At 54.8% G+C, this 20,760-nt stretch overlaps 1 protein-coding gene across 1 annotated transcript; it reads right to left on the bottom strand.

Moving 5' to 3' along the window:
• Positions 1 to 371: 371 nt before the first annotated feature.
• On the bottom strand, positions 372 to 20,144 carry TBC1D22B (TBC1 domain family member 22B). Its single transcript, XM_064472263.1, has 13 exons — positions 19,889 to 20,144; positions 15,183 to 15,239; positions 13,917 to 14,230; positions 12,825 to 13,004; positions 12,299 to 12,369; positions 11,734 to 11,862; positions 11,248 to 11,313; positions 10,210 to 10,324; positions 3,602 to 3,708; positions 3,175 to 3,250; positions 2,746 to 2,873; positions 2,405 to 2,500; positions 372 to 2,164 (listed from the first exon to the last, which is right to left on the bottom strand). The coding sequence occupies exons 1-13, from the start codon at positions 19,942 to 19,944 to the stop codon at positions 2,036 to 2,038; spliced, it is 1,524 nt and encodes a 507-aa protein (XP_064328333.1). The 5' UTR covers positions 19,945 to 20,144; the 3' UTR covers positions 372 to 2,035.
• Between the last annotated feature and the right edge of the window lie 616 nt (positions 20,145 to 20,760).

The raw sequence follows: 20,760 nt of genomic DNA, 5'->3' as shown, positions 1-20,760 counted from the left end.
GCTGCTCTGACCAACAGCAAACACAGACAACACCGCGTCCCCCTGCGAGACCCAAAAAGCAGAACTTTCCCCATATTTTACAGGTGGGGAAACTGAGGCACAAAGGGGGTGGGTGATGTGCCCAAAGCTCCTCATGAGGCTAAACAAGGACTGACCACCCCCAACCCCACCGCGAACACTTGCCAGACCACACAGTTCAGTTGCTGGGTTTGGGGTTTGTTGCTTTTTCTTTTTCCTTTTTTTTTTTTTTTTTAACTCATGATGTTAAACTAAGGCCCCCCAGGTCTGTCTCTCAGAGAGAACCACAAAAGGCACACACAAAAATAAAAGTCCAAATGCCTGAGAAAAATAACTCCAGGTAAGGAAAGCAATTTCTTGAGACACTGTTTGGAGTTTTATTGGCAACAAGGCTCTGCCTTTCACATGCTTGGGCCCGGCCTCGCAGCCCGCTGCCTTTTCCCACCGGGAATGGCAACGGAAAGCGGGAGCGGGAATCTCCGCGCCCCGCCGAGATAGCCCGCATGGCCCCGCGGGAGCGCTGGGAGAAGCCTGCACTCGTCCCCCCACACCCTCCCCCATCCAGCCCTTGGCACGAGGTGGACGGCGCTTGCCCACGGGAAGAAAACAGCCCATTAAAACATTCACAACTGAGTTGATTTAAAAGCAGCCGGCGACGAGGCCAGCCCGGCGGCAGCAGCCCTGGGGAGGACGTGTCCGCTGGGGGCAGCCGGCGCCGCATCCAGGATCGTTCCTTCCTGGGGAGTCCCAGGGGCACGGCTGCGCCCTGCAGCGCCCGGAGCAGCACGTGCCAGCAGCCGACGAGCCCGGATACCCTGTTTCCTCGACACGGTGCTCTCCTGCTTCCCGCCGGGAGCTCCCATCTCCTTTAAACGCCCAAATCCTCTTGGTAGGGGAAGCCTTGAGACACGCATTTCTATTGCACCTCTTCCTTGCAGATCCAACACTGCAAAACCATGCTGGGGCAGAAATATCTGCGGCTCCAAGATGCCCCCCACCTCTGGAGGAGTCCAAAGCCCTACAACGCCGTACCCAGGCAGACCTCCCAGGCGTGGAGAGGACGGGAGAACAAGGGGTGCACGTTATAAATATAAAATCATTATCTGCTACAAACAGAAGACATATATTGTACATCTTTGACCCATATACACAAGAACACAATATACACAGAACGCCTCGGAGGAGCGGGGGCTTTGCAAGGGGGTTTCGGGAGATGCTGTTCCCCTGCCAGCCCCCCCCGCGCCAGAGGGGGGTGTACCCACAGCACAGCAGTCACCAAAAATCCTGTCAAGCTGGCGCACGTCATTTGAACCACGCTTGGATGGAGTGGTCTGTCGCCCCCCCGCCGTGCCTGCACCGCTGCCCTGGGGGAGAGGGAGGCCAAGAGGAGGGAGAGGAGAGAGGGCAGGTGCGAGGGGCTCTCTCGCGAACCCACAAAGTGCTTGGGGTCTCCAGACCCTCGGAGCGAAACTAGGCCCTGAGAGAAACTTCTTGCCCTGCCGCCCTCAGGGGGAAGGATTTTCCGGCCAGGCGGGTCTCTGATAAGGCATTTTCATCTGGGAGGTGGAGTGAACGGTGTCGGACGAGAGGAGGGGAGCAGACGGGGCAGCGCATGTGGTGGCAGGTTAACACGAGGCAGCGAAGCTGAGGTGGTCCCAGCCGGACAAGCCCAGGGAACGGGGCGGAGAGGACAGGAGGGCTTCGTCCTCGGCTCAGTTTATCTGTAAAGCTGCCCCCCATGTCTCACCGCAGCCCCTTCACGCCTCTCTCCCTGGCTCGAGCCACCGGCACGGCGTGAAATACTGACGGTCGTTGGAGTGGTACATCCAGGCGCATGGAGCGGCAGACAGGCACACGTTAAGAGTTAAGACAAGAGTCAATGTGAGCTTTGTACAGCGAGGAGCAGCTCCTGGCCGGAGTATCCGAGGCCTTGGGATGACAAAAATGCCACAGTGATCAGATTGGGCCAGGATGAGGGGGCGGGCGTGGGGGAGAGGAGGCAGTCGAGTCCTGGCACCTATCGGCGGTAATGATTGGGGGCGTCTGCAAACATGTACTTGAGTCTGTAGGCTTCGGCGAGCAGGAGTCCGATCTCTTCGTTACCCCAGTGTATCGTGGGCAGGTTTTGTAACAACATTAGAAGGCCCTGAAAGAGGGGAAGGTGCTTAGTTTGGGGCGGTTGAAGGCAGAGTAGAGCTCCAGAGTGGGCTCAGGGCTGGCGTGACCAGAGGCAGCAGCACTCAATAACTTTCGCTCACCACACTTGCAGGTCTGGAAGGCTCAGAGGCAGCATTAAGATTAAGGACTGTGTTCACACTGGGCTCCCAACTAGAGCAACTCCCTCCCCTCTACCCTCAGGGAATTACTCCCAGCCCCAGGGACTTACTTGGAAGTCTTCCTCATCTAGGATCTCCTTCCGCCACTTGATCAAGAAGGCGGCGCAGACGTACAGGTGGAAATGTGAGAATCCTTCCGGCTCCGACTGCAGACAGCAAAACTCTGGGTCAGCTCCTGCAGCTCAGCTGGAGCACGAACTTCCCTGGACAAAGACGTCCTACTGGGCCACCCGTCACCCAACTGGCTATAAACATCTTGGGGGCCACCCCGCTTTGCTTCCCTCATCTCCCCAGCTGCACAGTGCTGCCAGAAGACCTCCGTCCCCCCGCGTACAGGGAATTGGCCCTACGGCGCCCAGCCGAGCAGGGAAGGCGGTGGCAGCCTGTGTACCTGGTAGGTGTCCCAGAGGCGGATGGTGCAGCGAAGAGGCAGCTCCCTCATAAGCAGATTGTTCATCCAGCGAAAGGCAAACTGCAGGTATTCGACCTCGTACTTCCTAAAGTGATTATGTACCTGCTCTGAAACAGCACATTTCACTTACATAGCTGGGGACCACGGTGCCCGAGCCCCTGCACAAGGCACTGCCCCCGACACATCAGCTTTCATGCACTTTCAGGCTGAGGCCTCATCTCCCAAACGCCTCTGCTCCTCACCCCGTGCTACCTGGCCAGCAAAACCCCGTTCCCGGGAGGTTTCTGGCCGACCCTAGTCTGCCCTGCTTCCATACATGTTGTAGGTAAGCATCTACCCCTGCACTGAGGGTTGCTGCTTGCAAACAGCGGGGCTGTTGTGACCTGCTCAGATCCCCTTGTCACCTACCATCGATCCGGCTGACCAGCTCCTCCAGGGCCTTGACTTTCTTCTGGATCCCTGGCTGTGCAAAGGTGTAGTTATCCTGTGGAGAGAGGCCACCAGTCAGAAGCAGCAGCTCCAATGACAGCTAGAAATGACCAAAACCAGATTCCCAGCTCCACAGGGAGCCAAGATCATCACGACCCAAGGAGACATGGCTCTTGAGCACCAGGATCACCTGCCCCACGTGAAATCCCTAGGCGGGACAGCGCCCGTTGGACAGCCACAGCATCTTATTTCCCCAGGATTTTACCCATGGGTTTTGCTTAGTGAAGTAGGAAAATCTCCCTGATACTGGGACATGTAGAGCACTCACCCAGACAGAGAGAGAGAACGACTGCCCTGCTACCCCAGCAAGGGGAAAGAAACCTCCGTGGCCCCAGAAGAGGCTCACCTGTATCCCGTCCAGCAGCTTGCTCATGCACCAGAAGCTATCGGCTTCGATGCTCCGTAGAACATCCTGCGACAGGTTCGTCACATCAAAGTTTTCCACGTCCTCTTCTGCAAGAAAGGGAGAAGAGCGTCAGGAGGATGGAGGACACGGGCAGCTCACGGGACACACCAAGGGGCTTTATCAAGCCAAGGCAGGACAAGAGGTGCTACAAGGCTGCCTGCACGATGAGAGCAGCCTGCCTGGCACAGAGCACAGCACCCATGCACTGACCTACTTCTCCAACCCAGGCAAAGGGCTGAAGGATTCCAAGATTCAGAGGCCACGATCCAAACCCAGCCCAGGTCCCAGGGGACCACGAGAGAGATACCACAGCACTGCTGCTGTTTTTGTCCCTCTGGGGCAACAGATGTGCATGGAAAAAGCCCCTGCCATGTGAGATCCCTCCTGCTGGAGCCCATGCCACCCTGGGTAACAGCAGGTCTCCGCCAACTGATGGCACCATAGGGAGAACTGGGAGAGGTGAACCCATCACTGCAACCAGAAACCAGGGAAGCAAATGCTGCCTTTGACCCGGGGTAGCACGAGGGAGCTGAGATCCCCCTCCCTGCTTGGTAAAGAGAGGATTCATCAGTGCCAGCCCAGGACTGAATCACAACAGAGGCACCCAGAATGTGGCTGCCAACTCCAGGGGCACATCAGAAAGAACTGCCTAAGCCTCAGGAACCTCTGGAGGAGAGCAGGACTCTCGGGCACAGCTGCGAGGACCCAAAAGCACACAAACATCTTCCTGGAGAGCAAAAAGGCTCCAAGTTAAATCCAGCGTGGGGCCTGACAGAGGGACTGCTCAGCTTCACAGAGGCGCTCTCCTCCTTGAGCCCAGCTGACAGGAGAGCTCCAGCAAACAGAAGCAGCCACGTGCACGGAAAAGCCTTGCTGCAGGGCAAGCAGAGATTTGTGCAAGCTTGTTTTTCAAACCCAGTAAATTGGGGGTCTCAGAGCACAAGGGCTAGTGACAGCTCTGTCCCCAAAGGGAGTTCACAGAGTGCAAAAAGCTGCCCTCACTTTTAAATGGGCTTATGAACCCCTAGGAAGAGCAAGGGAGAGAGCAGAGGCCTTGAGGGTGGCACCGCGGTGATGCTGGCTGAGTTTGGAGCGGAGATCACCTGCTCCAGGCCAGGCACACCTTAACCTGGAGGCTGTAGAGGGCAGCAGGCATGGGAAAGCAGTGGAAGCTAGGGAGGAGACAGGAGACACAGGTCCAGCTCTCCTGGCTCAGCCGACCCAGCAGCTCCTGCCCTTCCTCCTCAGGAGGAGAACACCCATCACGCTGTCATCATGCCGTTAAATCGGATCAACAGATGCCAGTGCTAAACTGGCCCACTTCCAAACCCAGAGGCTCAGAAATCCAAGCACGCATCTTTGATCTTGCTTGGAAAAGAGCAAGAAAGGCAGAAGATGGGGCTTGGGGCTGGAGCCGGGCCACCCTCTTGGCTCAGATACGCTGCAGGGCAGCTGTCGCAGGTTGGCAGCACCATGAAAACCAACGCTCACAGATGCTGCCTGCAGGAGGATGGGAAGTGCAGAGCCAGTGACTCCAATGCTGCTCCCACCTCTGCTCTGGGGACAAGGGCAGCAACCCTGCCACCACACAGGTGTCAAAGCAAAACAGCGGTAGGAGATCCCCAGCACAAGCCAACACACACAGCAAGGAGCTTAGAAAAAACCCCGGGTCTCTCGAGTGTGTGGCTCAGCACAAACATCTGCTCGGTGGCATCATTAGAGAGGCCTCATGGAAAGGAGCGAGATATCCAACATATGGCTCCGACAGGGACTGAAAGGGAGCCAGCAGCAGGGTGACAGCCACCCAGGGTCACAGGGTGCTCAAGGGCAGCTGGGGCTTGGCAGAAGTTCCTGTAAGTGACATTTCAGCAGGACTCAGGGCTGACACAGGAGAAGGGACGTCACAGTCCCACTTGAACCCCAGCCTCAAACGCCAGGCAGGGCATAGTTTGCAGCAGATTAGAGAAGCCAGGACTCCACTCCAGCCTCCCAAATCCCTGCTTTCTCTGTAGGGAAGCTTTAATGACTCCCCATATTCTGGCAGCTGGGGCTCAATGCAGGACTAGGAACCCAGAGAACAGTTAAACCCAGCTCACAGCTCCGCACAGTAATGTGCCAGTCTGCGGCACGTGCAGCGAGCGACAGGTCCAGGGCAAAACTGGAGTCCAGAACAAGGCTGATGTTACAGCCTGAGCTGGGTCAGTCGCAGTGTGACTAGTAACACCCAGGTACAAGGCTCCCCTTCCCTTCATCCAAGCTCCACTTCTGCTCCTGCTTACAGGGAAAGAGTCTTAATTTAACCATGATCAGGATTTAGTAACAAAGCCAGTTAGGAGCAAGCAAGATCAATACCTTCCGTGGCACTGCTCCCCTCTGCAGACTTGGTGAAATGCCAAAAGGTCCCAAAGTCGGGGCAATTGCTTAAGCAAGGCCTTGAATTGGGGATGGAAGCGGTCTCATATATCGAGATGGGCAGAGAGCACTGGGAGAGGGTGCAGGGGTCAGCACCGACACTACCTGTGGATGCTGACCTTCTTTCTGAGCTCTGCCACTGCCATTTTAAAATGCAAACGAAAGCCACGAGGGCTGGAGTGACTCAGGAGGGGCTGCAGGACGGAGCTGGGAGGCAGTTTTAACAGGCTGACAGCTCAGCAGCCCTGTGCTTGCTGGGCCCTCTGATCACCTGGAAAAAGGGACATGTGGTTTCCTCTGGCAGGTGTCGAGGTTTCTTCTCTTACCCCAGTCCGTAGCATGCCAGACTGCCTATCTCCATCCTCACTGCTCCCGCTCTGCCTCCCCAGCAGCACCGGCAGTCTGGGCCCATCCTACCCAGAGTGCAGCAACAGCAGGCTCAGCTGCTCCTGCAGCCTCAACACCTTCCTCGAGCTCTTCCTCACGGCAGCCCCAGCTGAAAACAAGCAGTGCACAGCAATCTGTGGCAGAAGCCATCGATCAGCTGGGAGGAGGAATAGCTCCAGCTATGGAGCTGGCAGTGGCAGGGGCCCAAAGCACCCATGCTTGCTGCCAAGCAGTCGAGGCAGCTGTGTTTGTGCAGCATCACAGGTGAGACAAGGGGAGACAGCTTGACATGCTGGGGGAAAGGGGAACACATGGCTGTTAAATCTATCCCATCTGCCAAGGGCTCGCAGCAGCCTGCACAGCACCTGGAAGGAACACGAGGAGTTTTGCATCCAGACTAGGTGCAAGTACACGGAAAGGATGGGTCCTGACTGGCGCTGGAGAAGTGGGCAGGGGAGTTCAGACATGGGGGAGTAGAAGCCCTGGGGAAGAGCTGCTTCTCTGTTCTTCGGCCTAGGTGGTATTTTCTGAGGCTGGTCAAAGTGATTTGGATTCAAGGCAATGCTTGGAAAGAAGAGGGAATCAATATTGATGGGACCCTTTCAGTCAGGCCAGGGAGATACAAGTTAATAAGAGGGACATCCAGTTTCCTAAGCATCCAAAACAAAGCTTCCTGCAAATGTTTTTCACTCACTGATCTGTTTACCTCCTTCAGGACCTGGACAGGCATATACCCTTCCTCCCCACACCTACAGCGGGGATGGAAAGCCACCAAGTCAGAGACACAGCAGCATAGCCCTGCTCCCAAATCCAGCCAAACTGCTAACTACTACCACGAGCAAGCTGTTTAACCCCTGTGCACACAAAGCCTGGGAGTTTGCTGGGTTACTGCTGACTGTTGGTTTGTTGCTCGTACCAACTTCAATGAAAGGAAGCTGCCAAATTGTCCTCTGAACGCGCTTGATAAGCTACAGACCATCCCCATCCCAAATCGCCACCTTTTCCCCATAGACACGCTCTAGCCCTTGGTGGGAAGCCAGCCAAACCCTCTGAAAGATGTTTTAAGCCTTGGTCTAGTAACTGATATATAATGGAGACACATTAATTAGCTGATGAGCAACAAGGAGGTTTTAATTTGTCTGTAGAAAATTTGATTTGTTGTCTGCAAATGACATGCCTGCCCAAAGCATGGAATGATGGGTTAGACATCTACAGTGAACTTGGAGATAGGGACCAGCCTGTTATCAGAGGCGAGACTGCGATGTGAGAAGCAACTAGATTAAACAGTAGAAGACCAGGGTGTCAGCCTGGCCTTCTGCTGAACAGCTAACCACAGTCAACAGCTTGTGAACTCCCACCTCCACCTGTCAGCTCTGAATCACACATGCACACCACGGCCCCGGAGAGCTGTGATGGTCCTGCTGAGTGAGCTGCCTTCAAAGGCTCTAACACAAACATCCCAGGGAAGACGGTGGGCAGCTAAGCAAAGGAGCCAGCCGGCAGCACAGTGGGTCCCTTCTAGCCTCTTCCAGTCAAGACAACACTCGTGCTGAAAGGAGAGTAGGGGCAGCAAACCCAAGAGGTCTGAGGATGGAGCCAGTGCTAGTGCTGAATTCCCAGAGCCAGCTTTCAAGGAAAGGCAAGGGAAACTTTTCCAGGCCAGCTGTACACACACCTCTGAACGCAGAAATATCCTCAGATGATACAGAGGTGTATGAGCCCTCAGTGGCTCTGTGGGCAGGGGCTGCCTGAGCATTACAGATTATCCCCTTTCCCAAGGGGGATACAGCTTGAAGAATACAAGCAGAATTTCCTTTGAACTAGACACTTCCCACGGAAAGGTGAGTTGTCCCTTGGCACCTGCTGCACAAGGATTAGCAAACTGTGCACGGCCTCCTTTGGCTCTCCTGTTGCATGGACCTGGGTGCAGTGCTGACTTGGCTGATCCAGGGATCCTGAGAATTAGGGATCCAACATGGAGAGCCTCCAGACCCGCCCGGCCCAGCATCAGCTTTTCAGGGGGCTACCAGCAAAGGCAGCCGTAGAGAACAGCCAGTGCTTCAAACCTGTGACCTAAATCCTGTTGCAAAAGGGGTTACACGACACTGAGCACTGCCAGTTCTTTCCCATGTACACTCAAGGCAATTACTGATCTTGTCCTTAAACTCCGACTGCTACACAGCCAGAGCAGGTAGCCACCGAGACAGCTTGTGACCTAAGGCTGGCTTTGCACCCCAGGCTCTGGGTACAGAAGGGGATGCATGATGTTGCTTGAACAAATTCAACTCAACAGGTCTCATACAGAAGGTTTTTTTCCCCTCCAACACAAGTTTCAGAGATAGCTGCAAACACGAAGGCCACATTCAGAGAGAAGAAGCTTCAGTCAGGGGTGAAACAGCCCTGGAAGATGGCAAGAAGCACGAGCCCAGCAAAAGACAGACAGGTCCGATGCAGCATAAACTCTGCAGCTACATGCAGACAGAGTTGAGCCCCGACACCCACCATGGTACCCGACTGCAGGAAGTCACATCAGGTACCCACAGGCAGCTCTGACACTTCAGACCAGCTCCTTTCTTGCACATATAACTCACTGAGTGCACAGCTCTGCTTCTAACCCAATACTCCATCCTGAGCAACCAGCCTCCACCAAGATTAAGTGCCATCAATGCCGCTCAAGCAATAAGGCACAGGAGAAGCCACTCAAAGGGAACCTGCTCAGACCCAACCTGACAGGCTCTTGACCCCCCCCCAGGAAAGGGAATTCACTCCAGCTGGTAGCAGAGCCACATTTTGTGCCTTCTCCTTCAGGTTGTGAGGAGCAACAGCACTTCCTAGGGATCAATCCTGACCACACCAGCTACCACAGTGGAAACCGATGCGGCTTTCCTCTTCGCAACATCCTCAGAAGAGGCAGATCAGTACTGGTTTACAAAGCCTCAGCTAGATAGTGGAAGGCTTCCCACTGACTTCAAAAAGCTTTGGATCAGACCTTAAAAATATTTGTTCAACAGGATTTCTGTCACTAATACAGTCTTACAAATTCCTCTTTCCTTCTCTTTATAGTGAAAACTAAGAGCCTTTAGGCATAGGGATTACAGCATCCCAGCATTAATGTCAACCCCAAAACACAGCTAGAGCTGCAGAGAGAATAAAAATGCTATAGGTGGAAATTACTTTATCTCCAGCTAAAAGCAACTGGCTGACAAGAAAGCCAAAAGCAGCAGGGAGAAGTCAATTTGCTTTCTGAAACTCTCAGCTTGAGAAACACACCTGTACTGGCAGCACGGGACAGGAATCTTTATTTAAATAGTTTATTTGACACTCTCAGCGGGGTCTCTTTATACTTCACTCATTTCTCCTAGAACAAGAACTAGCTCCAAGCCCAAGCTTTGAGAGCAAGACGCAACCTCCAACTCTGTATATCAGGGCTTTGCCTAAGCTCCCTCAGCACCTAAAAGGCACCATTCTCCTCCGAGCTGTAAGGATGTTAAGTCCATTCAAATGCAAATCCACCCTTAGCACTTCAACACCCGTGGCGCTCAGCAAGGTTATGAGACTGAAGTCAATTCAGCCAGGCAGCAAAGATACAGTAAGAGGTCAAGATGCATCTTCAGCCTGGCACAGGCGCTGAAGGAAGAACACATCATCCCCACCAGCAAGGCAAGCTTTTCTGATGCCAGCACTTCACACCATTTCAAACACCGGGGTCGAGAGGCAGCACGGTGCTTCAAACAGCAAACGTCACTTACCAACATACTCAGAGAGGAACACAACAAAGAACGGAGTGACCAGGTCATTGATTCCCTGTACATAGCCGCTGGCTGGGTGTCGAATGGCCCAGATAAACAGGATTCTTTCAAAGATCTAGGGAAGAATGAGGGAAAGCAGGTACCTGCATTAGCCGTGCACAAAGGAAAGGCAGAAAAGCATAACCGCTAAGCTCAGGGAGCTGAGATCATGCACTGGCAGGCTCTTCTGCAGCAATAGGGGTAAGATAAGCATACAAGTCTTAGGAGAGACTCCTGTATGATCCACAGATCCCACACACAGGCCAGCCCACACTTCAGAGAACAAGGCAGCCCAGGCTCCTCATCAAAGCCTCCACCTGAAGAAATGCAGACCCAACTTTTCAAGATCCAGGTGGCTTAAGACCCTTCCACCCATAGGACAGGGCTGCCCTTCAGCAGAGCAGCACGCCTTGCTGAACACCACGTGGAAAGCTAAGGCTGCTGTCTGATATCAGCACAGTACTCCCAGCAAAACATCACAGATGGGGATAGTTCCCAACAGAACAGCCTCCCCACAACCAACGTGTTACTTCCAGACTGCCCCAGCCCCAGGACACCGCTTTCTGACATACCACATACACATGCTGAGTTTGTTTCCGACGAGGAGAGATGCCCAAACCTCCTGGCCACCTCTCAAACCTGTCCCTGCCCGGGTTTCTCACACGCTGCTTCGCACAAAAGAGGTTTTGTAGCAAAACAGAACTGATCTCCTGTTCTGGTTCAAATGCCTTGAATTTGTCTCAAAACAAAAGCTTCAGACCTTTTACCAACTCTTGGCTACATCTCGCCACAAAAGAGCTGATCTCATAACCCCTGAGCTCCAAGTCTGACGTCTTCCAGAAACACGGGACAAGACCGAACAGTTTCAGCAGGTGCTGGCACCAGGAGCTGTCAGCCAGGGAAGTTTCCCCACAAAGCCAACTCACTAGTGCCAGCGCTGGTCTAACTCCACACACCCCCCCCACGGCAGATGTCCCATGGCATTTCACTCCCCCTTACCTCCTGGACGAGCGGCTGCTGGAAGAGGGGGATGAGTGGGTTGGTCCTTGGAATGTCAATGTGGATCTGGAAGAGAACGTGGGTTACACGCACCAGCTGTGCTTTTCAGGGGCACAATAACTTGTCAGAGTCTAACAGAGGGGAATCCACCCCTCAGTGTCCCCCCAGGCGAAATCTGCACTTGCTGACAAGCGCAGTGAGGGCTACAGATGACAGCTGCACTGAGAAAACCATCTACAGTTTTATCTCTGGTCTCCTCCGCTCAGGTGTGGGTAGATGGCCAGAGCCAGGGTCTGAAATCTAGTTATCAGTTTAGGGAAGGCTTAAACTAATATCTCTGAGAAGACAGACACACACACAGTGCCCTGTCCCAAAGGAGAAGACTCCTAATAGTTATAGCTGAAGTCCTAGCATGACCCCAACTGCAAGAGGGAGGAAAGGGATATACCAAGGCAGAAAGCCAGGCAACAGGCAGAGGGCTCATACCTGTCTGTAGGTGTCTTGATGGTGTTCCTCATTCCGGGAATCGTAATACTGCTGGATGAAGCCAAAGTACTCCTCCCGCTTACGCTGCAAAGTCAGCTTTCGCCGCTCCATGTTTGCGGGGAGATAACCCTGCAGCAGGGAAACCTGCGTCAGGGCAGGCCCTCTTCCCTCACCACAAACCATCCCCCGAAATCCTGTCAGTCAGCTGTGCACCTGGAAGCATCAGGCACAGAGACTCAAGAGCTGGGAAAAGAGCTTTCATGGGGCTTGGCTTTTCCAGCTCCTGATGCTTTTACTCATCTTGGAGCAACCCAACTTCATGGGATTCAGTTTCCTGAACCAGAGGGAACAACATATTCCCAGCACCAGTCTGGGCTTTCTGCTCAAGGAGGATGTAGCAATTACACTCCTCAAGTGGAAAAATATCACCTACAGCTCGCCTGTAGGCTGGGCACAGATACAGCATGAGCAAACCTGGTTATGAGACACAGGAAAGTCTAGGAGCCAGTGTCCCTGGCTCGGCACATTGTCCCCAGACTCCTGCATCACAGCTCCAAGTACTCACTGAGAGGAGACGCCACGTCACAGGCCGGACCTCTCTGGGCACACCAGGCCAGCTGCATTTCCTCAGCTCATCTGCAAACGGACAGTGGTGGCAATGGATTAGATCCTAGGCACGTCCAGGCACCACTACACCTAGAAGGAGAGGAAAGCCCAGTCTGCTCCTGCAGGCTCTGGAGACACTGAGCCTCCTGGAAGGCTCCACATTTGCAATGACTGGGGATGTAGGTCTGCAGCGAGGGGAGTAGAGATGTTTTTAGCTCAGCCTGGGCACCGGTCCTCCAGAGCCTCAGGTCCCACGCAGAGCCCAACAGTGATCGCAACCGTCATTTGCAAGATGTAGAAAGACAAAAGACGGGGGACAGGGAGCTGGTGGAGGACATTACCATGTGCCAACAGAGCAGTTTGTGCAACCATCCCACTTGGTGCAACTGCAGGTAGTAATTTTTTCTACCCTGGAGCAGACCCAATTACAACCTGAAGCAGGCAGCAGGCCCCCTCTGCCTTCCCTCCCCCATTTTGCCACTCACCCAGGTCCGTGTTGTGGCTGGAAAGGAGCTGCCGAAACTTCTCCAGGCGGGTTTTCTCCCTCACTGTCATGGGGGGAGCACCCGAAGCGTTTTGGTCAGAGATTCGGGCGACAAGTGGAATGACGGGCCGAAGGGGAAGGGACTGCTGCTTCTGAAGGGGGGTCCGCACACAGGCCTCCTCTGCAGGGAGCAGACGCTGCAGTGAGGCAGGGAAGGAGACCGCACCTCTCCAACCCTACCTCCTCCTCTGGCCACTGTCAGAGACCTGCCACTGCAGATTTCACCCTGCTCTTCCCCAGCCCCAGCAAACAGAGCATCGCTGGCCTGCTCCGAGGAATCAGCCAGTTCACAGGCATCTGTTGTGACTCTTCCATCACTTTCCCATTTCTCCTTCCCTTTCTTCCTCCTGCATCCAGACACCTAACTGCCAGTAGAACAGACTTCCCTCTTCACATGGAAAGCCATGGGCAGAAGGATACAGGAGACAAGGCAGAAGGAGCCCATTCGAATCCCAGAGGAACTGACCTTCAGATCTGCTCTGCTCATCTCTGATCTAGTGATCAAGCTAATTGCTAGCACAGAGAGAGGAGGCGACGGGCTGCCAATGCCACCTGCTGGCAGCAGGGACCTGCTGGGTTACTTCCACAGCACAGGCAGCCATCTGCCTGCGACAAGGCAGAGCGAGCAGGGGCTGATGCTGCCCAGTTCCCTGCCCAGGCTGTACTGACCTGGGCTCTACAGGGCCTCACCCAAACCTTTACTAAGAGCAGCACATTAGGCCAGAAAGGAAGCAGACGGGGAGCAACCCCAAGCAAGAACTTAACAGATCTCAGAAATCATTTAGCACCCAGAACACAGGATCCTCTGAGACAGACGTGCCTGTATGCAGGACACTGAGCAGCAGAGGAGAGGGAAGCATTAAGGCCAGGACTCCAAAAATGGTTCCCTGTATACTACAAGGAGGCAAAAGCCTCTGTTGGGCTTCTGGGCTGCACCACAGCCTCTCGCCCATAACATGCGAGTAGCAGCTGAGTTCAGCGGCCAAGCAGGAGAGCGCCAGAGCAGGAGGCTGCTCCTCAAGATGGCTCTTACCAGATGTCCTGGAGAGCTGGGCCTCACTGCTGGACTTGATGACCTTGCAGTTGGTGGGCATGTCGCTGAGGGCGGACTGGGCCCGCTCGGGTTTCGCCCGCAGCTTGCTGTGGTTCTCCAGAACCTGGGCTGCCGTGGCCTTGGCCACTTTAGAGTTCAGAGTTTGCAAAGAAGAAGAGGAGGAAGAGAAGTCCTCATCTTCATCATCACCGATGTCCCAGGCATCACTGGTGTTGCGGGCAAACTCGTGAAAGCTGGAGGCCTTCTTACTTTTCATAGGCAGTGCGTTAGCCTTGGAGCGGTCCTTGATGAAGCTGGGAGCCAGAGAGAAACAGTATCAGAGCAATGCTATCAGACGAGTCCATTTTCTTTCCTTCCCTACATCCTCACTCCAATCAGCCAGTCCCTTTTTCCAGTTTTCCCATTCCTCCTCCCAAACCCAAGGAATGTTAAGTCTCTCCGGGCTGCCTGCTGCCGGGAGGCAAAGCCCAAGGTGGTATGATGGCAGGGCAGAGGCCACAGCGCCAGCAGACAGCTGGAGAGGCGCCAGGCTTCCCAGCCCAGAAGGGCAAAGGGGAGAGATGTACAATTCCTCCAGCTCCGCCTCCCCCCACTCTACAGAAAACAGGTAGATTAACACCCAAAAAAAGTCTTGCGACCTGGGGAGAGGCATATCAGAGGTTAGATGAAGCCGGTCTGTACTCGCGGACACTCCTGATACAGCTGCAATGGCTCCCAGCACACAGAGCAGCCTGCTTCTTTTCTCAGGCACAGGAGACTTCACATTTACCCTTAAGCTACAGAAGTCAAAGTCCACCACCTGAAGCGTCACAGAAAAGGGGAACCTTCACCACTACACAGCATGAGATAGAGACAAGGAGGAAGTTCAGATCAGCTCTGCCTTTTGCTGCTGGGAAGCGTGTTGTGATTCTGCAGCCTTGCAGCTGCCAGGCAGCTTTACCTCCCCTTCCCCTAATTCTTCTGTCTCCGAAGGGGAGCAGAAGGCTCAGACACCATTGCTAAAAACCACGCCCATCTCCTTTGATGTAGCTGGTATGATATGGATTTCCGGCCATAAAGGGTGCCAGCAGATAAGCTTTCCCTGCAAGCTCTTGCAGAGCTCAAGACAGCACCACAGACCACTGCTGCCCTTCTCTGCTGGAACATCACAGAACCAGAGGATGCTGGAGACCTCCACCTACTGCAGGACTGAGCCAAAAACCTGTAAAGCCTCGTGGCCTGCGTCTCCAGAAGATAAACACTTACTTCTTGGTGAGCTGGGGATCCAGCGGAGGATGCTGTGCTCCGTAGACAGGTTGAATGCTGCAGAAAGGGGACAGAAGGGAAAAAGAGACAATGCAAAGAGCCCCAGAACACCCATGAATAATCTCCTCAGCCTAGACTGGGGTCACACTTCTTGCCTGCTGTCGGGAGCTGAATACAGACCAAAAGCAACTTCAATAACCTTCTGTCTTCAAAGCCTTAGATCCAAAGTGCCACATTCAGCCGAAGATTTGTTCTACGCAGCAGCAAAAAGCAGCCTTGTTTAAACTTTTAGGCTCTCTCCAGCCTGAGCTGGGATTTGAGATCCGCTCTTTTCTGCACCACCAATTCACTCTGAGTGACCGTGTGTCTCAGTCCCCCTGCCTTATACCCTAACATTCATTCTCTTTTCCATCGAGGGGATTTCCAGGTTTGGGAATTCACATTTATGAGACCTGCAGGAGAGGGAAAGACTCTAGCCAGTGACACTGAGCTTCCTTCACAACACACCTGAGGGTTTGAACACCACACTGACTCTCAGGCTTGTAGCCAACGCTACAGCGAAACAGCGTCTGGTATGTAACACGGTTTGACTCGGGTCCAAATCCCAGCTTAACCGACTCTACTTTCTATGTGGCCTGAAATGAGTCACCACATCTCAGTCCCTCGGCTCCCCTCCCCGCGGAATGGGGCTAGTGGGACAGGGAGCCCTAGGGCTGCAGGCACTGCAACACCTCAGAGGAGCTACTAGACAAGTGCTCATCACTAGTTTTACAGGCTCTGAATGCAAGACAGGGATCCTGAGTTACTACCTCCATTTGGGCAACTATTCACAGCCAGCCCACCCTGAAAAACCACCTCTGGGAAACAAGCCCTCCCCACCCCCTGGTACACAGCACGGCACCGCATCCCATGGCAGGGACAAGGGCCCATTCAGAGCTGGCACACAAGGGACAGGCTCCTCTTGGGTCAACAGAGCTGGCCTGGTTTCCAGGAGCTGCAGATGGTGCCCGGCAGTAAAACGAACAGAGCCCAGCCGTGTTGGAGGGGGATGACAGCCTGGTGCAGCTGGAAGGCGCGCTGGGAACCAGTTGATGCTGGGGAGGCAGCAGCAACAGGCCCAGCTGGCAGGGGAGAGATGCAGAGATCCCAGGCAGAGGCTGGAAACAACTACAGCACAGAATGATGCTGGCGGTGAAGCCAACGAGGGGTAGGCTTGCCACTGCAGCAGCCATCTCTCGTAGCTGGAAATGCTGAAAAGGCTCACTATGTTTACCCACCAGTGATCAAGCCTAGGAAAGTTTGCTGACTAATTAGCATCTAGCAGTCAGGGCAGCTATTAAGCAGAGGCAGCCCCCGTGGGTGGGCATAGCAAGCAGATTATCAGGAGTAAGAAAAACAATCCCTCCAGATCAGCGCTGCTTCCCAATGACTCATGGCAGCTCCTCGCAGAAGAGGTGCTGGCAGAGCCTCTCTGATACCCAGCACCAAGCTCGCACCATCTCGTGACAGCAGTCACAACGCTGCTCCTCTCCGCGCAGGGATCCACGCGCTGCTGACGGGCGACTGCTTTGGTTCACTTGCAAAGGCCTGAAGTGCACGAGCCAAACGAATGATGTGCGTTAGACAGAGGAGGGGATGTGGCAGCCCGCTCTGGGTGAAGAAACCCTTTTCCTGGGGCTCTGAAGCAATCGGCTGATGCCTTCACTGGCTAACAGCTAATACAACTGCACAGGGTCCCACCTCCCAAGCAGCTCTTTTTAAAGAATGTGAACCCAGGCTCCCCCAAACAAAGTATCCCAAGCTGATGTAATTGCACAGCTCATCAGCCTGGGCTCCCACACGAGCACCTGAAGATGACAGTCTCATTTCCAGCAGGCTACAGAGGCAGGGCTGAACACCACTGTCCTGCACTGGTGAGCACCAACCGCTGCAAGAGGCGGGTTTGCCCTGTGTTTGTCCCATCTTCGCCAATTCTCTGCCCTAATCAACTGTGCAGAGGGTGTAACAGGCTGGACAAGAGGGGTGCAAATGCTCCGAGGTGTGCAACAGGTGGCTTCTAAGATACACGAGCACATGCACAACTGCCAGACGGCTGGTCTGTGCCGTAGAGTCTGTGGTACCCTCAATGTGTGATCCTGCTCCTTTAGCTCATGTCCCTGAGGTTGAGTCCCAGCAGATCCTACAGCTCCACACAAAGGTGCATTACCACATCCTACTTTTACAGCTGAGAAAACTGAGGCAGGGGAGTGATACCACCAAGTGATGCTCAGTAAACTCTATTTACTCACTCTTGTCTGGTTTTCCCTGATGCAGCTTGGCTAGATGACTTCTGCTGTCTCCAAGCTTAGCTCCCTGCATGAAGCTGTCTTCACCTGACTTCTGCATGGACAGAAAGCTCAGGGCAGGCACCACCTCTCAGCAAACACACCACTGAGTCAGGAGCTGAGACCTAAGCTGATGCTATGCTCCCAAACTGACTGGACAAGTCCCTTGTCCTGTCTCTGTTTAAGGTCTTTGGGACAGGCATTTCCTGTTACCCGTATGTTCAGCATCTGGTACAGCAGGTGACTCGTACAATGGCTGTGGTATCTGCATTACACCACTTACAAGGAGATCATCAGGTGTGGGTTATTGACACCGCAGCAGAAGGCATATCCATATCAGTGCAGCTTCAGACATAGAACATATTTATTCCTAGTAAACTCTGCTTCTGCCCTTTTAAAACAGCATTTAAATACTCCCCAACCCCCCCGAGCCTGGCCGCCCATCTCTCTAAAGGGCAGGAAATAAACAACCCGTCGCACAGGGTAACGCACTAGACCAACCTGCCAACGCATCTCCAAAAAATTACTGGGGCAAGAATTCCCAATTCAAAAACCACGGGGCAGTATTGGAAACAACATTTACTAGTTCTGCCACCCTAAATCTACAGGGGAAAAAGCACCAACTAAAAGCTAATACAACTAAGTAACGAAATGCACAAAGCACCATGGAAAGAGAAGCTAACAGTCTCCAAATCTTTACAAAGCCTCCCTCTGCCAGCTTGTCAGGGCAAAGAAAGCAGAGAGCCAAGAATCTGTACAGGAAGATCTCTCAAAGCTCACACAAAAAAGAAGAAAGGAGCTTCACACCTAGCGACCATGGATGCAGCACATCCCACCATCACCTTTCGTGGGTGTGTTGCCCAAGACTTGTTGGTAACCGTCCCTGGAAAAGACTGGCACGCAAGGTATTTAGAGGTGGCAGCGAGGCTCCTGGACAGCAGCATATTTGCCAAGCAGCCAGTTAGAAGCAGGGGAGAACTTTGCCAAAAACTTGATATTGGAGCGCATTGCCTAGGCAGGACTGGCTGCCTCCCAGACCGGTTCACCTGGTTTGAGCTTTCCAAGCTGAAGCTTGAAAACACCCACTGCAGAACAGATAAGTTGTCTAAGACCACAGCGTGGCTGTGACCTTCGGGTAAGGGATGGGAGCAATCGGGAGGCAAAATTTTTGGAATAGCACAGCATTTTCTTTCCCCACGAGCAGAAGAAGAATGTGTAGTGTTTGTTGCTTTCCCTTTGCTTGCCACAGACCTGGACTGTCCCACCGACCTGAGGGAGCCGGTGCAGTGACAAAGAACTGAGGAAAAGCACATTAGAAAGAGAGATTTAACTGGCCTAGCAGGATTTATAGCCAACTAAGCATTTCAGGCTGCATCCGCACACCAGGAGGGGAAGGGCAGGGTTCAGATACAGCAAACAAGAGCAAACGTGAGGAGCACCAGACAAGAACAGCACTTGTGAAAGCCTCCCCAGAGAGGTAGATGCCCTCTCCCCATGGGAGCCTTGCTCCCAAAGCCTTGTAGGGAGCATCTCCTTCATCACCACCAGCCTCTTCTTCCTAAACATTGCCTGAACCAGACATTTCACTTGTTTCTCCCATCCCCAGGTGACTGTGGGCGCCTCAACATGACCAGGAACCAGGATGTGACAGTCAGGGGGATCGAAGCAGGGGAGGTGCACACAGAGACCCCCTATAGTCCCTGGTGTTGAGTAGAGGTGGAGAGGTGGACCAGGAGTGACAGCCCGCATAGGGGAGGATAACTGGGGGTGGGGGCCACATGCATTGCCAGGGGCACCTGTTTGGGGCAGGGTTGCTGCCCCCCAAGACGACACCTCTAAGGGCTTCGGGAAGGGATGAGGTTTCTTCAGTATCTGTGGAAAGGAGGACAGTACAGCCCTGGCTCCAAGGCTGCCCCAGGGCAGCCTTCAAGGCCCTGACCCCCTCCATCCTGCTTCCCATGGGATGGAGGGTGCACACAGGGGTCCCTGCAGCCCACACTCATCCCGCCCTACCCTTCAGATGACGGGACAACCCTGGCACTACCCTCATACAGGTGGACTTCCTCCAGCAAAATTCCCCTGCCCCATAGCCTGGGGAGCCCCGGCATCACCCCCGTTGCAGGGACGAACACCAGGACCCCCAACCAGCTCCCCTGCCCCGCAGCCGGGATAGATACCCGTGGTATCCCCCGACTCTTGCAGGGGGGTACCCCGGGACGCCCAGTCCCACAGCCAGGGTGGGCGACACTGACAGCCCCTTCCCCAGGCAGAGGGACTGCTCCAGCTCCCCTACCCAAGGCTCCCCCACTGGGGAAGGGGGGGCTGCGGCCCCTGCACCCCTTCCCCGGGGGGCCGGTACCGGCCGAGTCGGGCCCCGCTCACCTGCCCGGCAGCTTGGCGCTCCGTTTCCAGAACTGCCTGCCGCTCTCGGCCGCCATGGCGGAGGGGAGGGGCGGAGCGGGCCCGGCCGGCCAGCCAGCGAGCGAACGAGCCCACCGGCCGGCCGGCCCCGCGGCGCGGCGGCGGAGCGCGGAGGAAGGCGGCGGCCCCCCGCAGGCCGCCTTCACCGCCGCCCGCCCGCGGCCCTCGGCGGCGCCATCTTGGGTCCGGGCGGGGAGAGAGCAGCCATTGGCCGTTTCGGGCAAGGAGCTGCTGATCGACCAATCGCGAGCCGGAAGGTGTATGACATAAGTTAAGAGGCGGGGTCTGAAGAGTTGGAGGCGGGGTTGTACGAGGCGGGAGAGACCATCGGGGGTGTGGGGGGAGTGATAAACCAGCCCGCCCCGGACGAGGGGAGAATGGAGCAAACCACTAGCAATTTCTTGGCATGGAGTGGGGCGCAAAAGCGACGCTGAGGCGGGGAGACAGAGGGAACCCCGAAAAGGGGAGGGCGGGTAGGGTTAAATACGGCCCTGGGAAAGGGGAGAGACCATTCATGCTGCGGAGGGGGAGGCACGCCCAGCAAGCACCTGGGCGAAACCATCGGGAGAGGGCGGGGGGAAGCGGGTTAAACCACCCACAGGGCCGCGAGGTGCAGCCGTTGGACTGAACCATGATCGGGGCGGGGGGACACACACTGTGTGGTGTCAGGGTCCAGCTGGACGCCTGTGGCACCCCGGCGTGGCCCCGCTGGCACCCGGGGCTGTCATGGTCCCCTCAAGGATTCAAAGCCATTTGGGGCCATTTCCAGCCCCCAGCCAAGCCCCGGTGCTGGGGTGTACCCTCAGCAACAAGTGGGGTGTGAGGGAGGAGCC

Source organism: Phalacrocorax carbo, chromosome 23, assembly GCF_963921805.1.
Source record: "Phalacrocorax carbo chromosome 23, bPhaCar2.1, whole genome shotgun sequence".
Classification (NCBI taxonomy): domain Eukaryota; kingdom Metazoa; phylum Chordata; class Aves; order Suliformes; family Phalacrocoracidae; genus Phalacrocorax; species Phalacrocorax carbo.
This window is presented reverse-complemented; position numbering and strand designations above follow the sequence as displayed.

What these genes read in the sequence shown, in the direction of transcription:
- TBC1D22B (XM_064472263.1), bottom strand. Translation starts at nt 19,944, where the DNA reads ATGGCGGCCGAGAGCGGCAGGCAGTTCTGGAAACGGAGCGCCAAGCTG. An exon ending in GCTGGTCAGCCGGATCGATG is followed by an intron (nt 2,874 to 3,174) that starts GTAGGTGACAAG and finishes GTGCTGTTTCAG; the next exon opens with AGCAGGTACATAATCACTTT. An exon ending in GCCTCTGGGACACCTACCAG is followed by an intron (nt 2,501 to 2,745) that starts GTACACAGGCTG and finishes TGCTGTCTGCAG; the next exon opens with TCGGAGCCGGAAGGATTCTC.